Here is a 25331-nt window from a genome sequence, read left to right as displayed (position 1 = left end):
ACCCCCCCCCCCCCCTAGTCGCCAATCACGGTCAAATCCCTTATAAAGTTTTTATCTTTATGTCGTCATAAAATCAATATCGTGAGCAATATCATAATGAAAACTTACAAGTAGACTAAAATCATTGCTGTCAATCCGAATCTGAGGTCAAAAATTTTGTACAAAAGAATTTGAAGAATTTTTCAAAAATGGACTTAGGATGAATATCAATCCCGAAGCAGACGTATTTTGGTAGATATTGTAAGACAAACTCGAGATAATTAGAAAGAATTGCTAAGCTCTGTATATGGAAGGCTTGATTTCACGGTTAAATAAACTAGCAGTAAGAATAAGCGGAAAGCCATTATTTCAAGCAGTATGATCTAAGGAAAAACCAGCCAGGGCATGTTTGAGCGAAAACAGACATGTTCAGATTCAACAATTTTTTAACTGGTCTTATTAGCAACTGTTCTTTTTGTGCTTATGTGCTGATTGCAACATAAACAATAGCCTATCTACACGACTAATGAGAACTAAGGTGTCCAACGAAATTCATCAGGACATTCAAGAAACAATCATGTTAGCTGTAATATGTGTGGCTTGTGCACATATGTATTTCCTAAGTACGAACTGTGTTAGGTGAAAATAAGGTAATTAGAAAGGGCCGGGCCCCCAGCCCCAAATATCTCTTCAGCTTTTACAAACTGGGACCGAGCCACTGATCCCCTTCCATGCAGAGTCGCTGACCATAAAGGTGAAAATCTTCGTTGCAAATCGTTAGCTTTTTTTTCGATTATCACTGCATTGTTGTAGCAGGAGCTGAGCTCGTTATAAGTGTTAAACTGTAAACGATATGTAAGTTTCGAAATTTGATAAGAAATATGCCATAACGATGTGAACGCGGTTACATAAAAGGTTAATTCTAGGTTATATAGGTTCTCTCTTCTTCGGTCTTTCTTAAATTTACGGAACGCCAGCAAGATGTCTTGAAAAGGTCACCATTTAAGCGTTTATAGTTTTAATAATACTAAGACTTTAAAAGATATGAAACTGACTTGAATTTAATCGATAATCTTATTGCCTTTAAGCGGGCAGCATGATTGGCACCATGCCTTGCACCATGATTCTTGAACCTCGTAAATATATGAACAGAGGCACTAGGGTCTGTTCGAGGCACTAGGGCTAAAAAGAAGGTAATTTGCACTTTTATATAGAACACTCAATGTTAAAAAATTTGTTAACACCAATTATGTAATGTAATATAATATAAAGGGTGGTGTCACACCCTTAACGTCCTCTAGAGCAATGGCCCTGCACACCAATAGCACAAGTTTTAGACTACCGTTAACCCGAAAATTAGCCCCCCTTAAGGCTTATTAACCTAGATTGACATACGGCGTTTTTAGACGGAGGCTAATTGGAGTGAAAGGGGGCTCTTTAGAAGGGGGAGTCAATTAGATGAATCACACTATTAATAAAGTAATTACACTTAGAGATCCGGCTTATAATATTAGCTTTGCTTTAACATGACTTTAAAATTGAAAGGTAAGACAAACGATGCTTATAGGGGCTTATTGAGAAAAGGCCGCGGCAATAGAAAGAGAAACATTGATTCACCTCAAACATAGTTGAAATACGAGGAGCACACTTTACAATTTATTCGCTGATTAGTTGCCTTTAGTATTTATTTGGTTGATTTAGATAATATATAATGAAAACAACTGTATATATTTATATAATTGATTCAAAATGCCATCGCTGCTAGTAAATGCACCCAAATGATACTTCTGTCATGAAACACACACTAGAGTTAAAGAGTGACAGCAATTGCAGGCACTATAACAAATAGCAATGCAAATGACATATACGATTTTAAACTGGAAGGCAAGCTTTGAGAATATTGTTTACAATCAGGCACCTCAGAGCAGTGGAGCTGTGGGGGGGGGGGGTAGCTTTAGCACCAACATTTGGCCAAAAATCCAAAGAATTAAGCCAGTTAAGCCTCTTTTTATTTGGTTTTATCTCCTCTCCACATTTCTCAACGCTCTGCCGTGTAATCATTATAGAAGACAACTTGCAACTGTACTTAATACATTTGGATCAAATTTTGCCCCTTCAGTTTTTGCTCCTCTGAATAAAATCTTTTTGCCCGTGATAAGCTTGATGAAGATGTCAGAGCTAGCTCCACTAACCAGACCTCCATTGCCAAATTCAAAAGTACTTGGACCAAAGCTCATTTTCGGGCCTGCTTCCTTTCCTTTGCAATTACGAAAGTCGCAGTCCCTGAGATCTGCATGAGTGAAATCCACAGTACAGTTCACATTGAACTCGCAGCCATAAAATGTAGCTCCTGACAAGTCAGCATTTCTGAATGATACATCATGGTTAAATGTGGTATGGGAAAAAGAAATTCCAGTGAGTGATTTCCCTGTAAAATCTAGCTTATTCTTGGTCATGTTCTGCACAACAAACATTGCTCTATTACAGCCTGTTGATGATTCAGTTGAGGTCTGCCGTTGGCCCTTAAGGGCTGCATTTGCAACAGAAATACCTTGTGTAAGCAGTCGAGAGTTGGAAGCAGGATTCTTAGGAAGCTTTTCAGTCTTTACAACTGTAGAAAGTAACTCATTGATATCTTCCTGCGAGTAGTCATTTTTCCCCAAGGCTTCTTTAATCAAAATTTCATCGATAAAATCCACCAGGTCATCAAGTTGATAAAAATCTGCTTCCTGTTTTATTTCTCTTAATACATGCTTATCACTTGGCAAGTTATTAGTTTCACAGATTTGACCTCTAAGAAAGTTCAAAATATACCTAAAGTACGTCCCATCTCGATCAATGAAATAAGTACCATCATCAGAGTCATTAAGCTGGTGTCTTCCAGAAAACATAGCAGATAACATTGAATTTTCAAACTTACACAGAGTACTGACTGAAGTTGAAAAGACATGGCCTCCAATATCAAGCTTAACTTTGCCCTTTTGAGCAACTCCAATATTGTATACAAATTTCTTCTCATCTTCCAATTTTTTCAACTTTTCTTCATAATAGTCTTTGAGGTCATTTTCTTTTTTCTCTATCTTTTCTAGTTCTTTAGCATGCTCTGCTTGCAACTATAATAAAAGTTTTATATAGCTGAAGTTCTAAAATTATAGTATTAGTTTAAGTGGCTGTATCTAGGGTTAATTAATATTGTAAAAATCAGCCGAGGTTAATAGATCTACGAGTGATATTATAATTTACTTGACAAAGTGTAAATCTCTTAATCAGCTACAGTTGTTGAAGTAAACAGATAGCTTACCTGAAGGCCATTCCTTATTTTCACAAGGCAGAAACAACACAGAGATAATTTACTGGTCCTTTTTTCAAATTTAGAATTTAGTTCATTTTTAATATAGTTTTCATGATCCTTATCAGTCTTTAATGAGAAATGACTTCGCAAACTATCTGACTATTTAAAAAATTAAAACTTTAAACATGATTCAAGATGTTTTCTAGCAACATGCCAAGTCTTGACACAAGAAACATTTGAGCAGAAAGCAACATATTAAAAAATAGTTTTGCATATACTTTTCTATGAAAGTATTAATAAGATTTAGCCTGTCTGTTTTCACACATACTTTGAATCAATCAAATAGATTCATCAACATGATACTCAAAAGGCTTCTAAGAATGATGTTTTCTTAACTGATAAAAAACACTATTCAATAAAACATAAGGCTCATTTGTTTTACTGGCACTATATCCTGAAATAGAATCCCTACTGCCATCAAAGAATGTGTATCCTTGGCCTACCTTCGTTATAAAGTCATATCTGCTTGCAAAAAGCATTGACACCAAACCTTCAAAATTTTTCAATCTTTTTCAGTTCCTACTAACAGAAATCAGAGTTTTTTTTCAGTATTATTTATTTCAATATCTATGAAGCACTGAAGTATACTTGTGTATAGAGGGGCCTCCTTCCTCAGTCAGCTTTGTTACCTTTAAATGACTCTTCATACATACATATGCCACTAATAATTTCTGTTCCACATATAGTTTTGATAATAATTGTTTGTTATTTTAATGTGTTGTGTTTTTATTTAGTATTCTGTGGAAATGTACATTGTAAGACTTAGAATATAATGCACCTGAACCCGAGCCTTTTAAAGGTGAACTGACATGCACTGAACTATAAACTGTTTTTTGATATAATGCAGAAAACGATGCAAGGAATCTTAATGTCAAGTTTTCACTTAATTATGATTGGCCGTTTTGGCGCAATTCCATTTTAAATGTCATGAAAATTATTGTAGAGTGCTCAACCATTGTCTGCATGTCATGAGATCCATTGCATGTGATGTCACAAACACCATGAGTTTATTCCTTGATTGCAATTCACGCACGAACTGGACAGTTCAGTTCATCTTGTTCAGTTACTATTCGAGGAGAACTATGTAGCCTTTGATTCAAGATATGTGAAAATTTGAGGCTAATAAAATGTATGAAGGACGTGTGCTGGCTGGTGCTGCATTATGATAGGAGGGAATTCAAGTTTTGAAGGAATAGGCACTTTTAGCTGCTCGAAGAAATTCTCAATTCTGAAGTCAATCATTTGGACGAATGTTAGAATATTGAAGTTAATCAAGGTCAGAGACCGAGGTACAACTTTTTGTTGAAAGGGGGGGGGGGGGGTGAGCGTCTTCCGCAAAACAATAAATTTTCCGGCCTTCCAGACTGTCGTGCTGCTCAAGTGATTTGAACATGGTGTTTGTGACGTCAAGATCATTCGAAAGGCTCGAGCAAACTCAGAAAATTGTTTGGTGGCTAAATTTGACGCTCAACAACTCGAATACTGTGTATACTGTGTCTCCGGTATTTATGCTCGATATGCTTCCATTTGAGGTCAAGTTAATTTTGCGTGTCTGTTCACCAGCGAAATTTCGGAAATCGCTGTAGCACGCGTTCAGCAATAAGTTGACGCATCTGGCCTTTGTCCTTGAAAGTTAAATGTCATAATCTTTTACTTAGGCCTACTCAAAAACTTACTTGTTCTTTTAGCTGTGCAAGGTCCTTCCTTTCAGTTTCTAGCCATCTTTCATTTTCGTCTAGATGTTGCTCTCTTGACGAAAGTCTTGCAAGGAGATCTTCGATCATTGACCTTGTTTTATCAGCCCAACCTTCTGGTGAATTTAAAACTCCTTGCTTTTCCCCAGTTTCTTCTTGTTCCATCGTGAAGCCAAGCTGTTTGGCAGAAATAATCCCTATCTCAATACATCTGCTCCTCAAAACGCCCAAACGAAAACGTAAGGCAGCTGGTTTTTATAAGCAGAAAACCCAAATCTAATAAATTTTATTTTCAGATGCGCGCCATTTTGGCCTCGTTATCGAAGTCTGACAAGCCTCGAATTTACACGACTGATGATGACGATCCAAGCAGGGTAACGGGTGGGTAAATGTCAAAAACATTAAATATATATTTGATGTTATTGAGGTTTTGAAATAGATATATATTAACATGTTAATTTCTTATCAGTGACTATTACAAAATTAACGCTGTAGGATAAGTGGAAAAAACTCATTAGAGCTATCTAGCCACTCGCCCCTGATTGACGTGAATTTGTGTAATATTAAAATGAAGTTGATTTAAAAGCTATATAAGGTCAAAAATAAAGATGTGTTATTTAATGTCATGTGACACATTCACATTTGTTCATAATTCGACGATGATAATCAAACATTGTCAAATTGAGTTGGTACAATGAGATATAAACAACACTGCAACTCATCTCATTAACATTACTTCAGAAACAAAATAGAGGCGAAAAGGGGCCTATCTTCGTAAAATATTATACTTCCTGCTTCTATGAGACTTTTACTCCAAATTCGGACATAACAACGCCGTTAGAACCAACATAACATCATCATTTGGTGATTGCGAAGAAAAGATCGAGTTGTCTTTTGCTTGACATTGAACACTCTGTTATTAAGGTAATAGAGCTAAGTCTAGCACGTATTGGGGATAGATTTGAGTCAGAAGCTAGCAAAACCTACAGTATGTACAGTAGTTTATAGTCTGTCAGTGGCTAAAAGCTACTTTACCGATTTTACATCATGCGCTAGGTTGAATTTTCTGAATGAAGCCATCAGATTTAGCTTTGATATTTGTTAATATTTGGGCAATCGTGAAATTTCGCGTGGGCCTATAATTGATATTTCATGTGAAAAAAAGAAAATATTCATCGGAGATCATATTACGAAAATTCTTTCTCCAGAATTTCGAAAATATTTATCGGAGATCATATTACGAAAATTTTTAATCCAGAATTTCATTTAATTGGAAAAGGTTCATAAATCTTTCGTTTGCTTTCAAAAGCCAAAGGCCTGTAGTAGGATTTAATTTCTGCTTACATGTATATAATTATTATTACCTACGCATGCTCAATGTGCTGCTATGTAGATATAGAAGCTTGCTGATTAAGATTAAGAAGGGGAGTTGTGAGATGTTACAAGCTGATGGATAAGGAAAGTGAAATATGAAAAGACAGAGATTCTCTAAGTTTGAAATTGCTTGTTCAAATTGCTCTACCACAGGCCCACACAGAAATAGTGATCACACTATTTCTGTACTTGCACATGCACACTGCAAATAATATAAAAAGCCTTGTTATTGTAATTAGAGGGTTGTTGGGTTGTAATCTTATAAATTGTGTTTTTGTTATGATTTGATGAAAATGACAAAATCGAGTTTCCTTTATTGAGAAACTAAATCAAACCTAAAGCTCTACAACATGGGGGAACACCACCTTGCCACCCGACCCAGACCGTGCATGCCTGTCAAAAAGTAGGATTGCCTGGCTTCTTGGCGACCCTAGTATCGATTCTTCATGGGCCTGGTCCCCCACCACAGTGCCAAAGTCACATAACGGGTTTTGATGAAATGAAGTAAGACAAAAATGGCTTTCTACCCATCATACGCATAAAGAACATATATATGAAATGAAGCATATATTTCGTTGCATAATAAGTGCACTAAAATTAATCCCATAATCATTGAATTTTATCTAAATACTGCTAACGATTTTCTACAACAGTTTCTATGCAAATTTATCAACATGATTAAAACATCAAAAATTACATTAAAAAGCTAAGTATAATAATCATCACATTTGCTTAAATATCAAACTATTAATAATATATTTCAGTCAATATTGCGATTCCCTTACAAATAAACCAATAAAAGTTGCATCAACAAAAGTAAAAGTGTCGAGGAAATAATCTGCAAAGAAAAACGACAGAGGCCTAACGATTTCTAGAATACATTCCAAAGATTGAAAAATCGCATATTGGATCAAAAGCAATAACAACGATAATCGATGCACTTTGTGCGATTAAAACTAGTATACCTTATTGACATCAAATCATAAAAATTCTAATAAACTTGCAATAAATCGATTACAACGATAACATATAACGCCTTCTTTATAGATTATATAGCGACATAAAGGAAAGAAAAACAACAAAATGTAATTGAAATTCATACTTAAATTCAAGTATGAAAGCAAAAAGATGGAATTTAAAAGTATAATTACGAATACATATTGTCTTCAACAGTGTTTTTAAGCCTAAAACAACAATCCTGTCGTTCAAAATTGGAAAACTTCAACTTTGAAAAACTATTTTCATCGTTATTGTGTTTAGCTGCAGTACCAAAAAGACAGCAGCCTCATAATAAGTTAATGCCCCTGTTGCGCAAGGGAGCTATGACAGCCTGGTGCTTTTCGATTCCCGAAGAAAAACTAGGAACGAAATTATAACGAAAATATGACGTCATCTAACGAAGCAGGTCGTCGTTATTCTACTGAGAAAGGGAAACAAATTCTACTGGGGTCGTGCAGTTGTTCAAAATGCCAAGCCAAAATGGTGATTGAATTCTAATATAAGCACCTTTTTAGTTGCACTGCAAAAAGAATGATTCGGCCTGAAATATCTAAGTGGCATTAAAATTATCTAGAATGGAAGAAGGCTAGAAAGCTTTCTTTAAACCCATGCAAACCTACGAAGTGGGGCTTTTTTAGCTAAACTTTCACTAATATGATACAGTGAATAATCAAGGATCTTGCTTTGTTCAAGCATGATTTTTAATTACGACTCTAACAAAAGGGATAAGAATACCTTTTCGAAACTACGAATCCCAAAATAGTTAAATATCTCGGTATTCAACTTTACGCAAAATGTCTGTGTGATAACGTTTTAACAAGAATTCAAACAAAATCAACTTGGAATCAACTAAAAACAAAATCCGAGTGATTCCTATTAAACCATTGAACAATAAAAGGGAAAATATGATCCCTTGCCGAGACAGCAGAATTGTTTTTAATAGCCAAAATATTACATCCGGTAAACTTCAGCGAAACACCATTAGGTCCACATAGAGAATGACAATGAGCATTTAATGGAACATCTCGATCAACAGATGTGCTCATTGTATGAAATGATGAATAGGGGAAGCAGAAATTCATTGGCTGATGAGCAGCTAAAACGAGTTTTGATTCCTTGAAAGATTGAGAAGGCGTTGTCAGTCTTAGTAACTCAAACAAAATAACTTAAACTCTTCAATATTCATCTTGCCTTTTTGAAGTGAACCTAAATCTGACAATGACGCATCTTTCAAAGACTGTACTTACTTTAGATTGCTATTACTACTGTACGGCGATCTCTGTCATAACAAATAAATAATGAGTCATGATGCCATTTTGGGGAGACTTTTAGCAAACCATAACGACTGACAAGGTTTCAATCACATAACGCCTTACCTTAAAGGCAATCTGTCTCGTTGTGGATTGGTTAACGAGAACAATAGCTGGAACAATAGCCTAAACACGATTCCAGCGCTCCGTCATATTTTTTACAATGCGATAAATTAAAGAGGGACTGGAAACAATAGAAATCCCTTTGTTCTTATAACCAATCAACGTCGTGACAGATTGCCTTTAAGCCTGAGACAGAATTTGAAAGTGATTTGAAATAGGGAGTGTAGAGTTGACATAAATCGGGAACCTTGCCAATAATTTAGAATTTGAGACAATAACTAAAAATTATTAGAACTTTTTTAAAATGAAAGTTTTGCCAAGTAAAAACTCGTTTTAGGTATCCCATGCAGTTCAAAACATCCTGAAAAAAAATATGGCTGGTTGCAATTAATATCTGCATAGCTAGGAAAACCAGTCTGTATCAAAGTACCTTTCAAAATACTTGATAAAATCTTGCAAATCATTGGCCGTTCGATTCATCAAAGAAGTTCCACAATATATTCAAACACGAGAGATCTTTTATCAAAAACGTTTGCAAAAAGCACGTTCGACGATATCACTCGGATTTGAAAAGACTTTTCCGTCAATAAGCAAAAAAAAAAGAAAAAAGAAAATGGTTCCAAGGAACGAAGAGATTGGCCCCTGAAAAGAGGGAAAATCGTTCACCTCTTATATGATATCAACTTTGGCCGAAGAATCATCTGAGGGTGGGGGTGTCACTGTCACTTCTGGTTCAGGGACATCTTCCGTCTCTGGTGCAACGGTGATTTTATGAGAAGGGGGATCCTCGTTGCTCTTGGCTTCTTCCTCTGCTTCAGCGGGTTTATCGAAGGGCGTCAAGGGGCCTATTTCCTCCAGTGTTGCGTATTCAGTTTTAACGGGCTGTTCTTTAGTTTTACCGTTATCCTTTGGCGAGAACGTACTCAGCTCTGCGTATGTCCCTTCGGCCTGTCAGAAAAAGATATTATGCAATTCAGTTAGTGGGTTAGAAATCACGAAGCGTTAGAGAAATGGGAGTTGTTATAATGAAGTAGAGGGATTCCACAACCATATTTCCAAAATCAGAAAATCTTCCTTTACGGATTCAAAATTCAATTCGCCTATTCTTTTTGCCAAATGTTCATATTCTACTACACATTTCAAAATTTTTCATCTCCACTTTTGCGGATCATAAAAACAAGGTTTGCTTCACTTGAACATGTTTCCCAAATTGCAAGAGAAATTCAGGTTTCCAGGATTACATTAGACTTAATTCCAAAGCAAAGTATGATGTTTTTCAATGTTTTAACTCTTTACATCTGGTTTGTTGTTTATACCTTTCCAAAGACCTATCGAACACTAAGAAACTCCCACATGTGACAAAGCTTTAACAACAGGCTACAAAAGACTGACCAAACACTGCAGGAAGGCCAAACATAAAACTTGGAAAACGAAAGATATAAATACAAATGATATTTAGCAAAATCAAAAAAGTTATATTTCTAAAATTAAATAAATCATCTACTTATTGCTCAAATTACAGTACACAAATATCATCATCCATATAAATTATGATTTAAGCATTGATGGGTAATAAATAAAAAACATTCAACTTAGTCAAAGCCAAGTCCTTCTATCTAATATATTGGACAAATTGCGACATACAAACATCACCATGCTTACTGTAATCTTTACTGGTGATGCTTACTTGAACGAACAATCAGAAAACAGCGTAGCTACCTAAACTAATTCTTAAAAGGAACAAATACTAAATGGCCCGGGCCTCCGACGAAGTGGGGCCGGGGTCCAACTTTTTTTGCAAAACAATAGCGCTTTTTCAAAATCATTTGTTATGGGTGATAAATACTCAATGGTGTGTGGAATTGCAAGAGTTGTATGATAGCAAAAATTATTCTTATCCAACCTTTTCGATTTACCCTAATATCTATGTTGAATCTCAAAACTTAATATCAAATTTTTGAACAGTCAGGCCGAGAAACCCCACCGAATTTCAAACAAATGAAACAATTATTGAAAAATCTAAGGCTTTTGCTGCCATTGTTCAAGAATTCTTTGTCAGTAAGGAAATTAGGTTTTTTAAGGTTTATGTGAATAATTTTAACAGGCACAGATTTGTGGAGTTATTTTCCGGTGACTAATTAGAGGGGAGGATATTCAGTGAGGGGAGAATATTCAATTCCATATTTTAAAAACTTCAACCCCTTGCTTCATTTGACCACAAGACCCTTTATAGCTGGGTTTGAAGGCAAAATTAGCAGACGTCAAACAAAAAAGTTGTGGTGGCATATTATTTGCTTAAGAATGAGTCTTCACATAAGTATATCAATATAGGTGCCTTAAACTGCCATACTTTGTCGCTTATGTAATTTGTAGCAACAGCAAATACAGTTGTTTGCATAATCAACTGTTTGATCCACACCATCCAATCACACAACGCATCATCCAATCCCTTCTTTTGATTCATAGAGACAGTGCCAGCCCATTACTTTTACAATCCCCTCTAACTAGCCACCGAAGTGTAAGCCTTGGTAAAAAATCCAATAGCCGGCAGCTGTGCAGGAGCACCAGATTAACAAGGCCTTATAGCATGCAGGATTGCCTCAGTTAGCATTAGGGTTAAAGTATACGGGCTGCTTCCAGGAAGACAGTAAAGGTGCTTAACATTAGGTATACGGGACGCACAGATAGGGTCAATAAATACCTTGATAAAAGGTAAGCAAACTGAAGTTAAACGAGTTCTGCAGAAACACCCAAAAAACGCTAGGACCTGTGCCTTACATAAACTTGCAATAACAAAAGCCACGTAAAACCCTAACAGGCATCGTTACACCAGGGGTCGAATTTGCAGTTAAGATGCAGCCCAATCAACTGCTCGGATCAAACACGTGATATAACAGAGAAAGAATCATCGTAAGAAGAGGACATGGGGGATGCTTCTATACTGGATGCATAATTGTAGACCACAAAACCATCAATCTCTGTTATAATGTCGTTATTTACCTTTTTATTTGCAGCTGGCGATTGCTTTGGCGTCGCATTATTGTTTGGAACGACTGGGTCGTAGGCTCCGTCTGAGTCAGCGACGAATTTAGGGTTATCTACCGCTCCATCTATTTGGTCAGACTTCGTCTTTTTACTGACAGAAGCATACAGTGAACCATCTGGTGCCCTGTAATGCGATTTACCGTCACCATTGACCCCGGTAAGAGGGATATCACTTTTTGCCGTGTCGCCCCTGTATCCGCTACAAAGAAGACAATAAATAAGTTGAACCAAAGCCTGATTAGACAGCACAGTGCTCAAAATTATTCACAGTATCCATTGGCCAAGACCGCGGAGCACATTATAGACTAAAGGGACTAAAACGTCTTTGGGGGGGGGGGGTGGGGGTTAAACATGCTAGAAACCAAGATCAGGGCGATTTTGGTACGATTTTAAGTACATTTTGGAAAATATTGGGGCGGGGGTGGCTAAAGCCCCCGTGGCACCCCGCTTCCGCGGTCCCTGCCAAATTGACATTATCAACAGCTTTCTTCCAATAAGGTGCTGGGAGCACAATGACCTGTGGTGTTCGAGAGACTAAAAGGATTTGTGCTGGTTCAACGGATACTTGTTCATGAGACTGAATTGCTCTTATCAAAGTAAAGGTTTTGAAAAGATCCTTATTCAGATAATCACGTCTAGAAAGTGTCTAGAAACACAGGCCAATCATTCTACGTCTGCACTAAATATAATTTTACGAGAAAACCTAATATGTTACAACAATAAAATAAATCACAACATAAAAACCTCAATAAAGGATTGAATTCAGCCAGTCGAGCAATCCAAAGTAACTTCCTTAAAGAATTAACTACTTAATTTCGATAAAATAATTTCATGATTAATCTATCTTATAGACTCTTTTAACAGTAAAAAAAGGCTTCAGATTTGGAAAAGTACTAGCACATCCTCTTCAATATTAAAAACTATTGAAAATTTACTTTAGCAAAATAGAACTTACTTTGAGCTGTACTCGGCTAAAAATCAAGAAAAAGGAAATTAATCTTTGAAACAGAAACGAAGAATCATTTTAAGTATTTTCATAACTTTCTCGTTCATAGAAAATGCAACACGAGAAGCTAGGCCTAAAACAAGCCGAATGATTATGTATCGATAGAATACACATAAAATACACACAGAAAAGATGAATATTGAGTGTCACTTGTAATTTACACGAGAAACGAAAGTCATTTCTAGTTCAAAATCTACTTGGATCACTATGACTTTGTTAGAAGTAGAAAAATGGAACGTATGTGAAAGTGAAAATTGAATTGATTGCAGTCAACTTTTGGCTCAGTTTGGATTCATTTCAAACTGATCCTTGTGTTGTTCAATCGTTTAACCTTCTTTTCGTTGCTCAAAATAAAATCGCGGATTTGTTACGACATACCCCCAAGGAATATTTCTGAAAAATTCAGTCATGTATCTGTAAAACAACTGAATTGTGGTTGACACACAGCTTAGGAATATTGAGGGCTTTTTCGAGAATGAGCTTGACCCCCATGCAGGGTCTAATAACGAAAACGATACAGAATCAAACTTCAGAAAGCGCAGAACACAGAAGATTTTTTATCTACATCCCTCTGGTTTTCGCTGCGACGATGCTGTCTCATTTCGTCTTGACATCTTCTATTCCTGGTCTAGAAAAATGACAGTCGCATGGTTGTCGTCAACATTTAGCCCCATACTCTCACGATCAAAACAGTGCGCTTGACCTCTCTAGCGACTGCGGGACATAAGATATCTGGGTCAATTACATGCGACATTCATGTTAAAAAGAGCTAACTGCCGTTGGAAACTGTAGGAACCTACTTGGGCACCTACACAGGAATGGTCCCCTACCCCTTTGATGTGGACGTCCGTGGAAATGGTTTACGGTCCATGGTTCGCATGGGGTTCATCCCCCCCCCCACTTCCCGCAATCTCAGTCACAGAATCACTTGCTTGTCCAGATGATGAACAGATCAAACTTCCATCAAAGGAAATCAGATAACGAATTTACAAAGTGGCTAGTTTTGGAACCACATGAATTCATGACTACGTCATACCTTTGATTGAGACTGGCAGAGTTGCCTTTTTGAAATCATTTTAAACATCATTTCAGTTATTATTACTGCTGTTATTAATCATTGCGGACTGAAAGGTTTTGAGCACAGAATAGGAATTAGGCACAATGGTAACTCTCGTCAGTACCTTTATTTCACCTTTAACTTTGCTCTTATGTGAGAAACTTTGCTTTGGGTTACCCCTTTGCCTGATTACTATTCTGTGATGTCTAGTCTCGTTTTAGTTTTGGCGAAATTAGGTCTTTCTTCGAAAAGGATTTGGTCTGGTGGTTTAAAAGTGACCTACCAACCAATGGCGAAAGTATGGGTAGCCGAATGCCCTAAAGAACCATTCTGCCAGAAATGTCTGCATTTTATAAGATGAGTGACAAATTATGTTAATATTAATTTGGGGGTTGGATCACGGATTTGAATTCAGTTTCTTTGTGCCACACAAATGTTGTCAGAAACACACACGTTGCTAGACGTTACTGAAATAAACATGAACCCCTAAACGGGACAAAGCTTTCTGTCGGAATTGTGCCACGATGCCCCAAACGAGCCCGCATAGAGATTGCGGACGAAATAATATTATGAAAAGAATGTACATTGGAAAGCCTGATTCACAAAACAATGCTGTTTTCCAGTGATGTTGCAGGTTTATCTGAAAGTTGTTTCAGTTTCTTTGTCAACATTGTAAGTAATTGGATCATGTTACGAAGGGAGAGTATAGAGGATCAGAAGCCTCAGCAAATTATGCAAACTGCGTATTTCGTCTTGTTTGAACAAGTGCTGTGCAAGGTTCTTATCAAATGAAACTCCTTGATTTTCTACCGCAGCAAATCAATATTGACAATACTACAGGTAAACCATAGTGAAAGGACGCCATGAATCAAATAATAAGAATCAAAGGGGGTTTTCAAAGGTTTAAATGATTCCTATGACAACTGGTTGCAAGCCATCAAATATTGAATTTCTGAGACCAAAGAGTTCTAAATTAACAGGTAGTGGATTCATGACTTCGACAGTCCTTTATCAGACGGGAAATATTCTTCACAGCCATCAACAAAATCTTATTAACATCAGTTGAAATGCAACCTTTAAATGCTAACGTTGTCTGGTTTCAATTTATTTGATTGCGCTTTAATCCAACCTATGTTGATTCTTTAGGCTGAAACAGGACAACTGTCGCCCGAAAAACTAAAAAATACTGTGGATGACAAAAACCACGCTGTCTATTTGCATATCATGTTAGCCTTATGTTTCTTTCAGGGGGGCAAGTTGAAACTGAGATCATTGGTTGTCTAAAGAGCATACGCCAGAAAGACGTTCTAACGAGAAATTCCTTTATGCAAATGAGTGGCGGACAGGGAGTGATCTTTCAATCGTGTACTTAAGTTTGGAAATATTATGCATTCATCCACGGTAACACAGTTTGAATACAAACAGCTATCTGTCCACATGGAATAGTAATATGGAATCGTATGACGATTTGGCAAAGCCAAGCAATGGGTCAGCTTGTGTGAAATTTTTAATAGGATTTGCGAACTTTTGATAAGACAGAAATCCCGAAAAAACAGTCTTTTCAGAATGGAAGGTGCTCCTAGTCATCTGCATGGTTATTCCCAACCCAAAAGATTGTTGCAAATCTTAAGAAAAATCAACCATTCAATCTATTTCATCAAACTATGAAGCAACTTTTTTCATCGTAACTTTCAAAACATGAGCTTTGCGAGAAAGGTGCAACAAGTATTAAACGAGGCCCAGTGACCTGAGGGCTTGCCAGGATATGTGCATGGGTTGACAGCATAGGAAGGCTACTATCTAAACATAATTCATTATTAACCGCGTCTCTCCTATCAAAACAGATCTTCTTGCCAATGAGAACATATAATCATTATTCAAATTTTGCAGGAGCAGCTAAAGAGGTCTAATAGACAGGTTTAGAAGTAAGTGCTACTCTGCTCACAGGCCATCAAATAGCAAGGCATCGTAAGAGTTAGGGGATGATATGGAAAAATGAAGGCAAATAGACACACAATGTAACTGAGCTTCAAAAAAACAAGATCTAAAAACGAGGAGACCAACAAAAAGCAAAGCAAAACTCTTGACGAGGCCATGATCACATAGAGAAATTGTCCGTATGGCAACATCAGGAGGCAAGGGGTCCAGGTCTCATTAACCTACCACTTCTGTCAGAATGAAGTTATCTCATCAAAGAGATGTTTCAAAGACCCCCACAATTACTACTACGTATTTGTTAATTGAAAAAAGCTACAAAAGAAACCTTTCCTACACACTAGGTTACTGGAAACACGGTTACGCAAAGGGGAAATCGTAAACATAATTTTCGTTCTTATTATTTTCATACATGCTAGCTTTCGATGCATATGCATTTATTTAAAGGAACGCATTTATGAGATCTAGTGTAAATTTTTAACCTTAATGAAAAACAGAGAGATCCATATGTGAAGAAAATAGAAAACAAAAATTGAGAAATAAATTTCTTTTTCGGTTTAAAATAAAGTGGGGCAGACTATCATAAAGACAGAGGACAAACTATAATGGTTGTTTAGAAAAATGTGCTTTTAGTGCAAAAGAATATTGTAAACTTCTACTAGTAAAAGAATATTGACAGTAGTAAAATAGTAGAGATTGAAAATATAGAAAAAAAATAAATGTTAATCAACAATTGCAAAAAACAAAGTTTAGAAAACAGAATAAAATTCTTAAATATGTTGTGCAAGCGCGCATCATCATGTCCTGACATCACGTATAGCAGCTTTAAACCAGAATGACGTCACACAAACAAACAACTCAGCCAGAGAACAGATAACTTACTGAACCAAGCAAACGAACAGACAAATGAACAACATTAAAGCCGCAGAATAAGTTACAGAAATAAGAATGAGAACCAGAAACAAATGTTTGGCAACCAATAACATAAACTGCAAAAATCAAAATCTACAAAAATCTAGGTATGAGAGCCATTGGGTTCTGCAAAATATCACGGTGTACGTTCGAAAAAGCTCTCAAAGAACAATAAAATGAAAATTTGTTTATATTATTGAAGGTGGTTCTTGAAAACACAGATGTCCAAGAAACTAAAAACAGGAGTTATTCATGCTTTGACAAACTCTTGCAAAAAACATTTCACCGCTACGAATTACATTGTCCAAGGAAAAACAGACAAAAACGCTGTTGAGAATTGTTGCAGCGGAGAAAGATGGGGAAACGAGAGAATTTGCTGTTTATCAAAAGCTATGATTTAAGCCTGCTATTTGGTAGTTCAGCTATACAACAAATGCAACTTGCATGAATAAAGACTGTTGAACAATCTTGAGAATTGCCATTTGTCGTAAAAACAAATGGGAACACCGTCTTTTTTGCCTTTAACGAATAATAAAAAACATAGAGTAAAGCTAGTAAAAAATTGAGCATAATAAATGTAATTTTCAATTTAAAAGAAGATTTTATCTTTAACTTGGTGCAAAAATGACATCCTGATTTCAATTGAACTTCACTCGTTTCTCCAGCCCTCTCTAATCACACGCCGATTCATGTTATACCCTGCTTTATTTGTTTGGGGGACACATTCGAAACAGTTCTTACAATTAAGTAAATCTGCAAGCCATTCTTTGAAGCCTTATGATATTCGAAACCAGAGGCTTTCATACACTGGACCTTTGCAGGGTACAAAATGATAATGATGCTTGATCTTACAATTTGTTCGTTGAACTTTAGGCATACTACATCTGCCAATGGAACCATCGGTCATCACGGCGACGATCCTGAACTCATACAGAGTGCCTGGTTTTAGGCCATCTATGTCCTCCTCAAATGATCCAGCTGAGCCTTTCACGCTCTTCACATCCTCAGGACCTTTTACCTTCTTCCAATATATATCGTAATGATTTATTTCATACAAGTTGACATGTTTTGGTGCACACCATTTTACTAGCATTTTATTATTCCCATTTGGCTGAAGTGAGAAGTGCAGTGGCTCGCTCGGTATTACTAAGGTTATGAGAGATTTACAAATTAGACGTTTGAACTTTATGTTACAGATAAATTGGGGACTTAAGATTACTCACATGGTTAAGTATTTTTTTAGCTAACTGCAATGTTATGTAATCAAAGTAATTATTGGTTGGTAAAGTAAAGCAGTTAAGACTCTTAAGATTTTATTGAGATCATTTTAAGATATTGACCTGAGATATCGTGCATTGATAATCTTATAATTTGAATTTAAAAACAGAGAAAATCTCTTAAATTCACTGCACCTCCCTGGGCTATACAAAAATTATCAATTACGGTAAGCAATATTTTGGTAATAAAAAGAAATATGCAAAAAGCAAACAGTAAATGGGAGGAACGACAATCGTTTATCGACAAAGTCTCAAATATCAATCAACGAGAGGCAATGTTGGGATAATTTGTCATAAAAGCAGAAGATAATCCTTATGAGAGGGAAAGGTTTCAAGCATGAAAGCTGTGCCATCGATTGTTCGATTCGGGATATCGAACATGTGCAAAATAATTGGCGTGGGACGGCAGGATAGTGAAACACGTGAGACGGCGGGGGCGATCTAGATACGCTGAAGACAAGTATCTATAAAGGTCGCCATTAATCTGACAGTAATGCTAGGTAGATGATAAAAACTGTAATTGAGAACATGCAAGATACCCAATATCCTTTGTAAGAAATCAGCAAAAAACCACCTGTAGATTTTGGTTTAGGAATTCGGTTTCACACACGAATGACTATTGTTTGAGCAACAAAATTTGAGAAGACATTTGGACCGAATATCCCGCAAGTAGGCCACTGAGCTTACACAAGAATTTGCCTTTTCCTCGAGCCATTCTAGGCGGTGACGCACGTGTCTGACGAAAGCATGTACAAGAAACAAATTTTTTTTACAAAGATCGAGCCGTAAAGATTTCGATGATGGACAAAGGCAATGCAGATGATCTTGAATAAGTACTTTGTTGACAATGTGATACACAAAGTAGTAACATGGAACCTGTGCAACCTGTGAAACAATCACCAATGGTCGCATTTATGCTTTGAAAGATCATCGAGAACAGCAATGTGGTTCAAATAAGACTTTTCTTTACGATATGAATTGAGGCAAAACTTCTCTAGGTTTCAACTGTTTCGTTTGCCATATTTAGAGGCTTGTTACGAATGTTTTGAAATGGTTGCAAAGTATCATGCAATTGTGAAATTCTGTTTATAAACTGCTGCTGTTTGAGCTTACACACAGTGCCAGCTTATATAGATGAGACGCTTACGTGAGAGTTTTGCTACATGAATTCAGCTTTACAGAACTGTTGGTCTTAGATCAGCAAACATAATTATCTGAGTGTCAGTTTGATAACAAGATATTAAACGCAATGAAAAAATTTAAGACAAAAAGAACGGCAGAAGTGAAAGAAAGCTGGGATGGAGGGGAGAGGGGGGCATTTCAGGGTCTAGCTTTATGGTTTCAATTACTACTGAATTGTTGAGCTGTAGACAATCAAAGTCGAAGATATTGTGGAACTCAAATGCAAATCTACAATATATCACAGTAATATGAAGAACTGATATCAGCGAAGAGAAAACGACTATGCTAGCTGAGGCCTGGAAAATGTTGATTAGCAAACACCGACGTGCAATCATCTTCCCAGCTTTACAGGCTGTAAAAACAAGCTAATACAGTACTATGATGCACACCGTGGCAACTACGGGTGCATTGCTGTCTCATTCGAAAATACTTTGTCGCGAGGAGAATACACTCATTTTTTTTATAAGAAACAAAGGTCGATGTTCAGTTTCTTAATGTTAGGGAAATTTCAATACTCATTGTTTCTTAAGAGCTTCTTTATTATGATGTCATAATTATGTTATTAAATGTTCGTGACCTTTTTATCACGTCAAAAGATTCGCTGCCGTTCTGATGCTGTATTTAGACGTGAGAAGTATATTCTTATCCCTTGTGTCTTAAGTTCTAGGCCAACAGGGCAATCATGTTCTTTGATTGTACAAAATTTCGTTGTTCTCAGTTTTATCACGATTTAATAGTTTCTTAATTTTTTTGCTTCGAGTAAGTTTCTTAATTTTTTCTGACTATCCAGTACTTGACTGTCCTGTCCAGTATTAGTTTCTTATAGCCAGTTTCTTATAAAAAAATGAGTGTAACCAACGGTACTTCCAGAACGGAATGGCGACGATCTAACCTGAAAACGAAATGATGATGAGAAAGACATATTTTTTGCAAATGGAAGGAAAAGGCTCTGCAGTATAATAAACAATGGAGTGATAAATAAAAATCAGACCTGTTGAAGCACTTCTTCGTCGCTTGCTGAAGGCCACACAAACAACAATGACGATAACCAGAAACAGAACACCGCCAATGATTCCACCAACAAGTCCAGCATTTGATTCACCAGTCGATCCTGAAGTCGTACCTTCAATACAAATGTGAAAAGGAATTATTTTCAAGATTGAAGACCATTTCTAGTAAGCACCGTGTTACATTAGGTGAGGATTCTGTTAAGCGATCAATAGTTAGTCTTGCTAGATCTAAATAGTCTGGTTGAAGCAGATAGTCTGGTTGAAGTAGGCTTACATCTCTGGAGAATGCATAGCATGGTCTTTGAATTGTAAAGACAAAACATGAAAATAAAACGAGAAATTTGCAAGACGAAACGATACAACGCTTATTCATGTGCCTGTTATTCTATTACTGAAGGCTGGGAGTGCCAACTATAAAAAGAGAGCTTTCCCATTCTAACGAACAATCTAATTAAATAGGAAATTGTTTCTGACTTTTTACATTACCTCAGAAAAATGCTAAAAGAGCTTGCTATTAAAGAAAATAAATTAAAGAATAAAGGAAAATCACAATGTCGATGGCTTCTAGGAGCTTCTAGTAGGCTGAAACCCTAAAAATTTGCCCAGGGCGGTTCAAGCACCGAAATCGCTGCGATTTGCAGGATTTAGAAAACAAGGCCAGAAAAACTACAGTCAGCAAATTTTACACAGCAAGATAAGATAATTGAGTTTCATTATTTAAGTTAAAATCAAAACCTGTTCTCTGTGATGATTGAAGCCCAGCATGCTCTCTATCATTTCCATCCACAATAAAAACTTGCACTTCATATTCTGTGTTGCTTTCCAGTTTGTCAATAGTAGCTTTGGTGTCGCTACTTTGTACATCTTTTGTTTTCCATGTCGATTCGCCTGTCTTCTTATACTTAATCCTGATTGCCTTTATGCCACTAGCTCCTGTGCACACGGGCAAACGCCATGTCACTTCAATGCTGCTATCAGAACCTTGTTTTAGTTTAACATCTGTGAGAGCATCAGGAGCATCTAAAATATAGCAAGTCAATTTATTTCTATTTAACCATTTCTCAATGCGTTTTAGCAACGTGCTAATAGAAATAGAATCTCTTGACGATACCAAACAATCGATTGAACAAAATTGGAACCCATTTAAGTCACAGATTCTCTTCCCTAAACACCAAGATCATGCTTTAGAATAAACTTTCAACTAAATGCGTTTTGTTTATAATCAAGGCCTCAAAAGTGAAAGGACTCGAGTGACATAAAACAATTTAATTTTAGCTCTAAATCTTTCGTGACTTTTTGCCTCAACAAAATATTTTTTATTTCGTCTCTGTATATTGCATCGATGTTTCATTTAAACACTTCTAAAATTTTTGGATTGTGCATCACTCCTGTGATGAGTATTTTTTGCCATAACAAAAAAGATTGACCATTCTCGAAACATGATTTTATTCGAATACATAAAGTTTTGATGATATTGTTAGTTAATAAACCTTAGAAGTTAGAATAATCTAACAGTTGATTTGATAAGAATACCTTTTTTAACCAAGGTTCTAGTTATGTTCACTTCCTTGACGGTATTGTTTGCCAAGCATGTGTATACTCCGAAGGTACTGTCTGCCAAGTCAGTTATTATATGAATAACTTGTCCCTGTCCTCTTGCCTTCTCAGTATTTGAAAACATTACTCTAACGGTTGGTACAGGAAAGCCATCTGCAACGCATCTAACGATTCCTGTCCGTGGTCTACAGGTAGTTAGGCTAGAGCTGTTGCTCGTGAATTCAGGTCCATCTGCAAAAAGGCATGATCTTCTTATTAACCAATTTTTAATGGAAATAGTTACAAGATTCAGAAATGTTCATAGCATCATTAACACTTTAACAACAGGCTCTTTCGAAAGCGTTTTCTGATTTATTATTCAGCCAGGCGTTGCAGAGAAAAATTTAGAACTTGCAAGTCATTAATACTGTAAAACATTCCTCAAAGCATGTCCACAAGTAAATGATGTTTCTTTCTATACTGCACGTCCAAGGCAGCAGCGATGTCTGATTATTCACAGGGAATTATCAAAACATTTCGCAGTAGTAAAGCGACCTGTAGTTGCGACTCAATAAAAGAATTTGGTTTACTTACAATAGACAGTGAGAGCAGCAGTCTTCGAAGCGGTCGATCCAACACCGTTTGAAGCTTCACATGTGTATGTTCCATTTTGCTCCCTCCTGACAGGCGACATAACAAGCACTCCATTGGTGCTACTTAAAACATTATTTGCTGGCCCTCTCCAGGTAATTGTAGGCGAGGGGTTGGCTGCTGTCACAGAGCAAGTTAAGGAGGCACGTTGACCTTCATTGACATTCAGAGTGGATGGAACATTTATCTGCGGGCTCACTGAACAGAGAAAAAGACAGCGATTTAATCACAAATGAACACCTCTCTCTTTACAATCATTCACATTCAATAAATAACGATCAATGTAAGTAAATTGTACCAGGAAAATTTTTTAAAATAATTAACGACGTTTCGAGCATAGCCCGTTATCAAGTGACGGGCTATGCTCGGAACGTCGTTAATTATTTTAAAAAATTTTCCTGGTACAATTTAATTACATGAATCGTTATTTATTCATCATATTGTACCGCACGCATTTCAGTATATTTATGGATTCACATTTAATAGTCTACAACAATCTTCTCTTAAGGGCTAGTACAAATATCTAAATCTATCAAAACCTATGGTCTGATAAACTACAGGGCTTTTCTTGTGAATAGAGAATAATCGATCAGAGAAGAACTTATTTCTTATCCTAAAAATCAAGGTGTTAGGATGTGAAGTAACAAAAGTTAAAAAAGTGCAAGAAAATAGGTCTTTTTGCAAACAAAACTAATGGCTGCTTAATATTTTTGAAAATAAGAACCAACCATTTCCGCAAGAAAGTGAACGTAATCAACACAGGTAGTCATAAATTAAACATAAAACAACTTAAAATGGTCTGTTTTTAGTTTTGTGCATGCATATCAGAATAACACAAAAGCGGTAGTGTTTTGAAGTTGGTTCGATACCTTGAATATCGACAGTTTCATTCCTGCTAGGGCCATCTCCAAAGGAATTGTATGGGATGCATTTTACAGTTGCTTTATACCCAATGTATTCTGCATAATTGATGTTTGTGATTTCGTACACGGCCGAAGTGGAGTCCCGAAGAAGGATGTCCGTCGATCCAGTCACTTTGTAGAACCTGTATTTCGCTGGCGGACCGGCACGTGAAGAGCACGTGAATGTAACAGATGAACCATTCACTGGTTTAAGACTTGATGCTGATATACTGACATTGTCTGGTCGGTCTAGAGACAGCAAAAAATGCTTACTAACTAACAACATAAAACAACAGCACTCCAAAGTTTTAATCCATTCCAATCTCATTTCATAATGAAGCGATTTTTGAATCGAAAACTAGTTTGAAAGGGCTGCGCTAATATAAACATAAATATGAGGGCTATGACGAACAATATCACATGTTACATTCCAAAAAGACAGATCAAGTGTGTTAAAAATCAACATTCGTACGATTAGAGTAAGTCATATTTGAACAGAACGAATATGAAAAATTAGATTTCTGAATTTGATGATACGTACGGTTTACAGTGAGGATTGCTGTCCGCGTCACAGGTGAACCAACAACTCCATTGGAAGCAATGCAAGAATATGTTCCACCGTGTTCACGAGTGATCAAATCAAGTTGTACCAAACCATCTGTGTGACTCAAATTTTGTCCCTTTGGGTTCTGTATAGTGATTGATGGTGCTGGGTTGGCAGCAGTAACAGTGCACTGCATTGTTGCATTGTTAGTTTCGTTGACTGTGCTCGGGTTTATTGAAAATGAGATGACAGGAGGGACTGGAAAAGAAAACAAAGGTCAATTAGGGGTTGCTGTTTCTAGCACGCCTAAAATTCAAACAAGAAGGCAAACGATGCAAATACTATATATGTCGAAATAGAAAATAACTACCTTGGATATCAAGGACGATTTCTTGACGAGGGGCTTCACCATACGAGTTATATGCTATGCATCCATAAGTAGCAGTGTAATTTGTAAAATCCACGTAATTCAATGAGCCTATAACAAACTTGGCACTAGCACCGTCTTGTAACACAGAACCATTGCCTGATAAGAATCGGAAGTGCGCTGCCGGAGTGGCGCGTGCAGAGCAAGTCAAAGTGACTGCTGAACCAGTGACAGGCTTGGTTGCTGTTGCTGTAATCCTGGGTTGATCTGGAGCATCTGTTTGAAATGTCATGAAAATAAATATATAAATTCATAGTAATAAATACATTCCTACTAATTATCGAAATAAGATTAAGCAACGTAGAGAAACTAATAATATTTCGCTGAAGTCAATTGTCACAAGGACAGAGCTCTATATCATAGCCTTATGTGAAATACATATCTTATTTTTCTACAAAGTTAGATAAGATTTGTCAACACTTTGATTAAATAATATAATTTCCAAAAGGTCCTTTCACCAGTGTGACATTAAATGACTAAAGCTAAATTTCCTTTGCTTATGCTAATTTCAAATTTGCCTGTATTAATTTTCATTTCCGAATGCCAATCTCGTGTCGTGCCAATCTAGGATGACAATATAGCCACGATCGTACCAATATCAATTAGTTTCAAACTGAAAATATAGCTTGTGGAACAAATTTCTATCAAAACAACACAAAAGACCCTTTAAAACTTCATATAAAACCGAAAAAAATGATAATTAAAGAACGGAAATAAAAAATCACTTACGATTGACGGAAAGAGTAGCAGTCTTTGTAACCGGGGACCCAGGCACACTGTTGTTTGCACTACACGAATAAATTCCGGCATCATTGCGAGACAAATTAGTGAGAGCAGCGGCGCCATTTGTGTGTGATACTGTTCGGTTCATGGGATTCAAGATCGTTATAACTGGAGTTGGATTGGCAGCAGCAACAACACAGGCAATGTTGGCATTACCAGTTTCATTGACATTTTGCGGAGTAATTGAAAGGGAAATCTTTGGTGGCACTGTGAATGAAGAAAAAAGGGATAAAACTCACTGCCAAGCCGGAGAAAAAGTTTTCATCAAACGCTCTGGTGAAAGTCCGGAAGCA

The 25331-nt window shown here is 36.6% G+C and overlaps 2 protein-coding genes across 5 annotated transcripts in view; both read right to left on the bottom strand.

Annotated features, from left to right (window-relative positions):
- Positions 1-567: 567 nt before the first annotated feature.
- LOC135684308 (uncharacterized) lies at positions 568-6819 on the bottom strand. The gene is made up of 2 exons (XM_065199827.2): positions 5008-6819; positions 568-3092 (listed from the first exon to the last, which is right to left on the bottom strand). The coding sequence occupies exons 1-2, from the start codon at positions 5188-5190 to the stop codon at positions 2040-2042; spliced, it is 1236 nt and encodes a 411-aa protein (XP_065055899.2). The 5' UTR covers positions 5191-6819; the 3' UTR covers positions 568-2039.
- A 136-nt stretch (positions 6820-6955) lies between these two features.
- The window catches only part of LOC135684294 (hemicentin-2), a 34902-nt gene continuing 16526 nt past the window's right edge, over positions 6956-25331 (bottom strand). For 3 of the 4 annotated variants that reach the window (XM_089114961.1, XM_089114960.1, XM_089114959.1), the window contains 12 exons: positions 24985-25245; positions 24199-24471; positions 23826-24086; positions 23252-23533; positions 22326-22580; positions 21729-21983; positions 20931-21215; positions 20177-20308; positions 17579-17872; positions 12772-12787; positions 11772-12015; positions 6956-9719 (listed from right to left, as the gene is read on the bottom strand). In XM_089114961.1, the coding sequence (XP_088971087.1) occupies positions 9441-9719; positions 11772-12015; positions 12772-12787; positions 17579-17872; positions 20177-20308; positions 20931-21215; positions 21729-21983; positions 22326-22580; positions 23252-23533; positions 23826-24086; positions 24199-24471; positions 24985-25245 (2837 nt within the window). In that variant the 3' untranslated portion in view covers positions 6956-9440. The remainder of the gene's footprint in view (positions 9720-11771; positions 12016-12771; positions 12788-17578; positions 17873-20176; positions 20309-20930; positions 21216-21728; positions 21984-22325; positions 22581-23251; positions 23534-23825; positions 24087-24198; positions 24472-24984; positions 25246-25331) is intronic. The other variant, XM_089114962.1, reaches the window with a different exon arrangement.

The sequence above is a fragment of the Rhopilema esculentum genome, chromosome 21 (genome assembly GCF_057945365.1).
Source record: "Rhopilema esculentum isolate cy_ngs chromosome 21, ASM5794536v1, whole genome shotgun sequence".
NCBI lineage: Eukaryota > Metazoa > Cnidaria > Scyphozoa > Rhizostomeae > Rhizostomatidae > Rhopilema > Rhopilema esculentum.
Note: the sequence above shows the minus strand (reverse complement) of the source record. Positions and strands in the feature narration are given on the sequence as shown.

What these genes read in the sequence shown, in the direction of transcription:
- LOC135684308 (XM_065199827.2), bottom strand. Translation starts at nt 5,190, where the DNA reads ATGGAACAAGAAGAAACTGGGGAAAAGCAAGGAGTTTTAAATTCACCA. An exon ending in TTGCACAGCTAAAAGAACAA is followed by an intron (nt 3,093 to 5,007) that starts GTAAGTTTTTGA and finishes CTTTTATTATAG; the next exon opens with TTGCAAGCAGAGCATGCTAA.